The sequence below is a fragment of the Priapulus caudatus genome, unplaced genomic scaffold, assembly GCF_000485595.1.
Source record: "Priapulus caudatus unplaced genomic scaffold, Priapulus_caudatus-5.0.1 Scaffold149, whole genome shotgun sequence".
Lineage (NCBI taxonomy): Eukaryota > Metazoa > Priapulida > Priapulimorpha > Priapulimorphida > Priapulidae > Priapulus > Priapulus caudatus.
This window is the reverse complement of record NW_014577210.1, coordinates 343026-351369: the sequence shown is the minus strand read 5'-3', so window position 1 is coordinate 351369 and position 8344 is coordinate 343026. Positions and strand designations below refer to the sequence as shown.

The following is an 8344-nucleotide window of genomic DNA, read 5'->3' as shown; positions in this document are numbered from 1 at the left end:
TAATGTGAGTTTAATGGTAATTATTCAACCTCGGTGTTGTCACAAAGATTTTATATTTGTAATGCGCCGTCCGAAAATTTGAGCATAATATATTCACTGTTGGACACCACCATTATATGGCAATAGGGAGCATGCAGCGCTTCCTAAGGCTGTTGTTACAACAGTAGAGGGCGTCCATAGACAGGCGGCAGCAGCTCGATATGCCTTAAGCATTAATTAATTAAAATACACAAGATACAATTTATTCATCACAATAAAGGTGAAAACAACAACAAAATAACCACAGATTCTGTACAACAGTATTGTACAACTTTGTACAACAGTTTAACAAAATTGTACAACAGATTGTACAACAGTAGAGGGCGTCCATAGGCAGCAGGCCTCGATATGCTTTAAGCATTAATTAATTAAAAATACACAAGATACAATTTATTCCATCACAATAAAGGTGAAAACAACAACAAAATAACCACAGATTTCAGGTCCAGACTCTGCCTGAAACTTTTTCCAGCTAATCACGCGCATTTCAGCGAGTTGGAGGATCCCGTTTCAAACACAAAAACAACGGACGGTCACCATTGCTATGTCATTTGACGGAATGGCACATTACACGACAAGGCCATCTCACTTTCATGTCTTCTAGATGTCCATGAGGCATTCACCTTACATGTATAACACGAATTTGTGCACCTCTGCCGAAAATTACTACACACAAAAAATCAGGAAAAGGTCTTTTCCAAAGCGAAATAAGTGCGCAATTAGCGGAAGGCTACTGTTGCATGTATCTTAGCATTGTAATAAACAGTAAAATAACATTCATGTGCTGCAAGCGTGGAGAAGCATACTTAGGACTAAGGAAAGTTATTCTGTCAAACTGTTATTTACCTACTAAAAACACAAATTACGTGTCAACGTGTAAAATTGCTGCAAGGAGTACTGCCATGAATTGATGTAAAAGATCGACAGTCTGGAAATAGCAAGGACTCTATGCATGATAAAACAATTAGACATTAAAAGCAAATCACATGCGGAAACTTTTCCCTTGTGAACCGAGACTATTACTCTAACTACCAACAATATGCCTTCCCGAAATTCATTCGCATTAACACAAATAGGTCTCTCACTGTATGGCCAAATACAGCGGTAGCATTGTATCACGAACCAGTGGGGCCCCATTTATGATTTCTAGAAACCTATAAGGCTTCATTTTCGCATGCGCAATGCCACGATTGTGCACTCTACAGGTTTTATATTCTGGCACTCTAGTCGGGTGCAACTGATGGCACACTGCTTTTCACTTCGAAGCTCTTGTGTAGGGGTTAGACACATCTGGAGTGGCAAGCTAATTGCCGATTAGACACGATATAGATAGACTTCTAGCTGGGATCAAGGATGCGCCGATGCCTCTACCATGGCGCACACATACGCCTGCGCTTATCATGGTAAGCTAATCTGCAAGAGAATTCTATTCCATAGAGAATAAATATCGCACAACTTGATAAGCCGTCGGATTTAGTCTCTACGTCTAGTTATACTCTGGCGCCCTCTGGCGTGGATTACGTGCCACGTTACTTGTGTTGAGTAGCTATCCGTGGGCGTACGTTACATGGCGAGGAGAGTCAGGAGACGCTTGGATTCTGATATTGTCATTACTGGGAAAAGTGCTCCTACCATCAACAGAAAAACTTAATTTCTCTACAATATAAGTAATGTATTTTTATTAATTAATTTGAATGATTTTAATATTGTTTTAAATTGATTAAAATTGTGTATTTGAAATGTTTAAAAATGATTTTTGAAGGCGATGGCTTTCCATAGTTTGTATGTATTACGGTGAGGAAATGGGTTTGTCTATATTATCAAGCCGGTACAGAGATAATTTGCCTATGTTTATCACGTGCGTTCTATGTCAGTACCAATCAGTTGTAATCGCGGTTCGTGACGTCACTTCCAGCTGTGAAGAAGATGGTGAAGGGAGGAGCAGGGAGAAGGGAGAAGGTGGTGGAGAAGGAGGAGGGAGAAGCTGGTGCAGAAGGAGGAAGGGAGAAGGAGAAGATGGTGGAGAAAGAGGAGGGAGAAGCTGGTGGAGAAGGAGGAGGGGAAAGCGGAGGGAGAAGGTGGTGGAGGAGGGGGAGAAGCTAGTGGAGAAGGAGGGAGAAGCTGTGGAGAAGGAGGAAGGGAGAAGGGAAAAGGTTGGTGAGAGAAGGAGAGGGGGGAAGTTGGTGGAAAGGAGGAGGTGGGAGAAGCTGTGGAGAATGAAGAAGGGAAGAGGGAAGAAGCTGGTGGAGAAGGAGGAGGTGGTGGAGAAGGGGGTGTGAAGTGGTGGAGAAGGGAGAAGGTGTGCCAGGGAAAGAGGCCACCTCCCTGCCACCTTCTCCACCCTCCTCCTTCTCCACCACCTCCTCCACCAGCTTCTCCCCTCTTCTTCTCCACAGCTTCTCCCCCTCCTCACCACCTTTCCCTTCTCCCCCTCCTCCTTTCTCCACCAGCCTTCTCCCTCCTTCTCCACCGCGATTACATCTGATTGTTTATAACAATAACCACGTGACAAAATATGCAAATTATCTCCTGTATGCGGCCTGATTCCTGAATATAGACAAAACCTGTGGGAAATTAGCAAGAATGAGATCGTATTTCAGTGTATGCTGTGAATGTCAATGTGTATGCTGTGAAGTCAAGCGTGCGCTTGAATTTGTCATTTCTTATTAGAAATGCTTAGAACTCTTTGCGTTTGTTAAGTTCAGAAACTAGAATCTCTGTTGAATCGACAGTATAAGCGGCTCGTCCGAGGTGCGTTGCTGGGACGGCCGCGAGAATTTTCGAAGGAAGCCTACTTTTTCGGCTAGTAAAATTACATTTTGCAAAGTGGCCCATTTCGAAGTGCGTGCCGGCAAAAGCTTGTTACAACAGCACAAATTATCGACGAATTTTTGAGTTAACAACATATTAATATGGTGTCAGTTGCGAGTAGATTTAGAAGATGGCATTGTGATTTCTCAAAAAAACTTTTGCTGATTATGACTATTTTCGTAAGTATGGCCGCCTATGGGGAAATGATTTCCGACCGTGGTACCTGTAGCCTGTTGCCATTGCAACTTGGCTTTGTTGCGCCACCTATCTATAATATTAATACAGATTCTCGTGGGTTTTAGACCGGATGAGGGATCCGAGGCAGCTCTATCGGCTACAAGTAGCGTATTAGTGTAGGGTGAAACTGCGCGCGACCGGTACCAGTCTACAGCATTTAGCAGGCGAGGAATATCTACATTGTTTCCGTGCCATGGCCATTGATTGATGACGTTGGCCGTTATTTCCTGGACGTGTGATCGGACTAGTTTAAATATGTGGGAACCGAGAAATACCAGACAAGTCTTTCGCTGGAATGGAATTCAACAGAAAAAATCGTCGAAAATACGATTTTCGTAAACAGTAACTGTGAAATAGTATATTTTTTACCTGCTAAAAATTTGATAACTCGATTGAAACACTGATATTTATATATAACTAATACCAGGGGCGTAGCCAGGGAGGGTTCGGTGGGTTCGCCCCCCCCAGGGGGATTGGAAGTTCCGCTCAAATGTATACAATTTTGTAACCCTATTTCGAATTCCAAATACCGGGTGGTTAGATAATAACAAAATTAGCAACAATGAAAAGTTTTGTCGATCCTCATTATCGATTGCTTCGCAGCATTATGCAACACACATTCATTCACAGTGCAGTATACATAGCCATATTATTATTTTACTGGATGGATACACACATGCCTTACTTAGCACAAAGTCAGTTTCGGATGAGAAATTTCTGCATACTTTAAAGCGAACTATCAACAGACGCCAGACGAGTAACGAACAAACCACACTCATATTGTGGGTTAGCGACACGTATGTAGTGTCACAAATGTAATGTAGTGTCACAAATGTAATGTAGTGTCACAAATGTAATGTAGTGTCACAAATGTAATGTAGTGTCACAAATGTAATGTAGTGTCACAAATGTAACAATCAATCCTTGAAATGGTCTGATTGTCTCTCCATACAAATATGAGTGTCAGACGTGAAAGTTTTTACACTGCCAGATTAGTACAAAATGGAACACCCTTAATTGTCTACATTTCTAATCACACTCATTCATTAGAACTAGTTCCCGGAAACTCATTGAGATACATTAATTACAGGATATATATATATATAGAGAGAGAGAGAGAGAGAGAGAGAGAGAGAGAGAGAGAGAGAGAGAGACAGAGAGAGAAATAAAGAAAGAGATCAGTAGATCAAAGCCGGCGTTTATAATTGGATGTCTTTACCCATGTACTCTCTTCACATTCTGAATCTCCCTCCTCCATTCATGCACTCCTGATTGAAACATCAGCGGACCGCCCACGCCATCTATCGACGCCGTCGGCGTTTAACCCCGATCCGCCAGGGTCGCTAGCTGTCGGCCGGCACCAGTGCGCGGCATATGCTCTCTTGTTTTACTCGCTCGCAACAGCAGCAGTAGCAGCAGGAGCAGCAGACAGCGCGTGTGCCTTCGCTCAACGTTCGATGCTGACACTCGAGTGACAGCATCTGCTCGCGCGTTCTAACATTTAGCTGCCCACCTCACCACCCCACCAGCTATCTATCTGTCTGTACGAGCACGCGTGCACGCCATCGTCCACGACATTTCACGCGAAGACATGGCACAGTTCTGCGGCAAATGGAAGCTGGCGAAGACTGAGAATTTCGACGAGTACATGAAGGCTCTGGGTAAGAAATCGCGAGAGTTGCGCGGGTGACACCAGGCGGCGAATGCGTGCACACGACGCTGTCGCGCGCACCGACCGACTGGGTCCGTCGGCACGGTGACGTGGTCGTCATGTATGCTGTATGATGTATGTATGTGTGTGTAATGTATGTATGTATGTGTGTGTGTGTGTGTGTGCGTGCGTGCGTGCGTGCGTGCGTGCGTGCGTGCGTGCATGTATGTATGCATGTATGTATGATGTGTGATGTATGATGTATGTATGCCGGCTGCACCGCCCTACTTCCGCGCATCTGCCGTCATTGATGAGTCTCTAACTCTCTAACTCTCCAGTAGCTGTGCGCCACGCACCGCGAGCCTGCGCGCACCACCGCCGCTACTGTTTCACACGCGTGGGTCGATGTCTGGTTTGCCCTAGCTCTAGAACTATAGCCGTTCGCTCAGCATGTGGCGGAGTGAAGTCTAGAGCTAGATTTCCCTCGGTAGCTATAACCGGCAGCCGAGTAACCAGCGAGTGCAAGCGCAAAGATCCCCATCAGGTATCGCAGAAGACGACATAACCATTGCTCACGTATATAATCGCTGTAACCGTCATCACACGCCTGCTAACGTACGTGCGTGCGTGCGTGCGTGCGTGCGTGCGTGCGTGCGTGCGTGCGTGCGTGCGTGCGTGCGTCCGTGCGTGCGTGTGTGCGTGCGTGCACTTCCGCGCAGACGTGCGTAACGGGTCTACGCGCTAACGATGGCTACACGCCGTGTCGGAGGGAGTGCGCGCCCCGCCCAGCGTACCCCGGAGCGACAGACGTTTTGTGTCGCTCGCACGTCATCGTCGCAATAGCAGCAGCAGCAGCAGTAGTAGAAGTAGCAGCAGCTGTGGCAGCAGCAGCATCATACATACATACATACATACATACATACATACATACATACATACATACATACATACATACATACATACATACATACATACATACATACATACATAGATGGATAGATAGATATATAGATGAATAGAGAGTGCGGGAGAGAGCGCGGGAGCAAGAGTGAGAGGGTACAACCAAGTGGTCACCAACTGAGCGCTTTATTTCCCGGGCAACGCCGGGTGTCCTGCTAGAATGCCATAAGCTTAGCATTTTTGTTCCTATGTGCTCTAGTCCGATGTGCGTGCTTGCCGCATATGTGCGTGTGTGTGTGTGCGCGTGTACGTGCGTGTGTGTATGTGCGTGTATTCGCATTATGCACACACGCACACATGCATACCGCGTATATCAACTTGCAACCGTGCAATCAAGACACCTCGAGAGCGCGTACACGCGCGCGCATACACACACGCGCATACACACACGCACATACACGCGCGCGCATACACACACGCACATACACACACGCACGCATACACACACGCACATATGCGGCAAGCACGCACATCGGACGGGAGCACATAGGAACAAAAATGCTAAGCTTATGACACACTATTGCGAGCGGGCGAGCGTGCGTGCGTGCGTGCGTGCGTGTGTGCGTGCGTGCGTACGTGCGTGCGTGCGCGCATGTGAGCGAGCGTGCGCGCGTGCGTGCGTGCCTGCGTGTATGCATATGTACGAGCGAGCGAGCGTGCGCGCGCGCGTGCGTGCGTGCGTGCGTGCGTGCGTGCGCGCGGTCATTAACGGCGTGAGCAGGTGGCCGCCGACTTCAGTCAATTAACGCGAACTCATATAAGAGGCATTCGCAAACATGTTAATTGCACACATCGCTGTCTCCCGTCTTAATTCTGCATCGTTACGGGCCTCATTAAACGCCAACCAGTCGCAAGGAGAACAGCAGCCAACGAGAGCTGGCTCAATGATTATTTCTTCATTAACGTCTAACTCTAAGCCATAATTAAATAGGTACGAAGGCGCGCTAGAATGGCGCAGGGCCGCGCGTACGTAGAGGCCTTCATACGTATACGGACGCAATAGCTGTGGAGGTGAGTATACTCTCCTACAGTTTAGTAAGAAATGGTAGACCTGTACAGTAAGGGTACGCATACCACAACTCACATATTATATTATATTATATTTCTCTATCTCTCTCTCGTTCTCTCACTCTCTCTCTCTTTATCTCCTTTCTTCTCTCTTTCTCTCTCTACACACATAGAGTAATTTTGTCATATACTACTATGCATTTACTCAGCTTGAAGTAGTAGAATAAAGTAGTAATGTCTGTGCGTATAAATATCTGCGCGTCTTATGCATCCCTCAAGCTATTACGTTTAAATAGGCCTTCACTGGTAAACAACAGTAACATTTAATTACAGTCATTTTCTTTTCGTATTTAATTACGCAATCACGGCTGGCTGTAAATGGCAAATGCGTGCCCCTCATTCGTGTATGTTTCCGTTTCCGATTTAATTACGAATTGCGGCATCTCCGCTCTAGCGCCGTGTTACTTAGCCGCGACTAATCTCTCACTCAGATGACTGCGAGTAGACTAGCGTGCTGTGTCGTGAGTATCGTGCTCACGCATCACACGCAACCGCTGCGTAAGCCAGGCTGTCACCGCTTCTCATCGTTGCATCTGTTCGTATACGGTCTCGCACATCGACGATGGCGCTCGAATATATGTATAATTAAACGCGAAATGTAATTATTTCATTAGATTAATTTCTGCATCTCGGAGCGCATCACGGAGGTCGAGGTAAGGTCCAGTGAGCATATAGACAAAATGGCGCCGCAACCGCAGGCGTGAGTGCGTACGTGCGTGCTTGTGTGCGTGTGTGCATGCGTACGTGCGTGCGTGCGTGCGTGCATGCGTACGTGCGTGCGTGGGTGCGTGCGTGCGTGTGTACGTGCGTGCGTGCGTGCGTGCGTGCGTGTGTGTGGTAGCAAGGAGCGGGGTGTGTGTGCGTGTGTGCGGGGGTGCGTGTGCACGTGTGTGCGTGGGTGCGTGCGTGCGTGTGTACGTGTGTGTGTGCGTGCGTGCGTGTGTGTGCGTGGGTGCGTGTGTGTGTGTGTGCATGTGTGTGTGTGTGTGAGTGTGTGTGCGCGTGTGTGCGGGGGTGCGTGTGTGCGTGTGTGCGTGTGTGCGTGTGTGCGTGTGTTTGTGTGCGTGCGCGCGCGTGTGTGTGCGTGTGTGTATTTATGAGTGTGAACGTTTTATTACGTAGCGCGTGCTAAACTTATACAAGCGTTTACAATGTCACACAATGTCATCGTGAAGCGTTGTCGAGAAAATCGTAGCTCCGCAGAATCGTGAAACCATGAACATTTAATCAATCATTCACCAGCGATTACGCCGATGTCTTAAACTGCCGTCACTATTCCAATTAGTGAGCCTGCACGGGTTGTAAAGTAATTACACGTGGAAGCAGTAGCAAGTGTACTTTTTGCTATGTAATTATACGCGCAGGTGGTTGGTTAGTTTTTGCGTTGTACACCTGCACTGCGCACGAAAAACGTCAGTAAGTTTTTACGAAAAACTATTTATTGTTGTCATGTTAGTATTTCATTCATCTTAAGATATTGCTATACGCATGTAGCTTTAATAAAAACAATATTAGCAAATAACTGTGGGCTACTACTACTACTACTGCTACTACTACTACTACTACTACTACTACTAC

At 46.7% G+C, this 8344-nt stretch overlaps 1 protein-coding gene across 1 annotated transcript in view; it reads left to right on the top strand.

Moving 5' to 3' along the window:
• The first annotated feature begins 4495 nt into the window (after nt 1-4495).
• LOC106806234 (fatty acid-binding protein, brain-like) overlaps nt 4496-8344 on the top strand; it is a 15317-nt gene continuing 11468 nt past the window's right edge. The window contains exon 1 of the mRNA XM_014808101.1: nt 4496-4748. Coding sequence (XP_014663587.1) covers nt 4679-4748 — 70 coding nt within the window. The 5' untranslated portion in view covers nt 4496-4678. The remainder of the gene's footprint in view (nt 4749-8344) is intronic.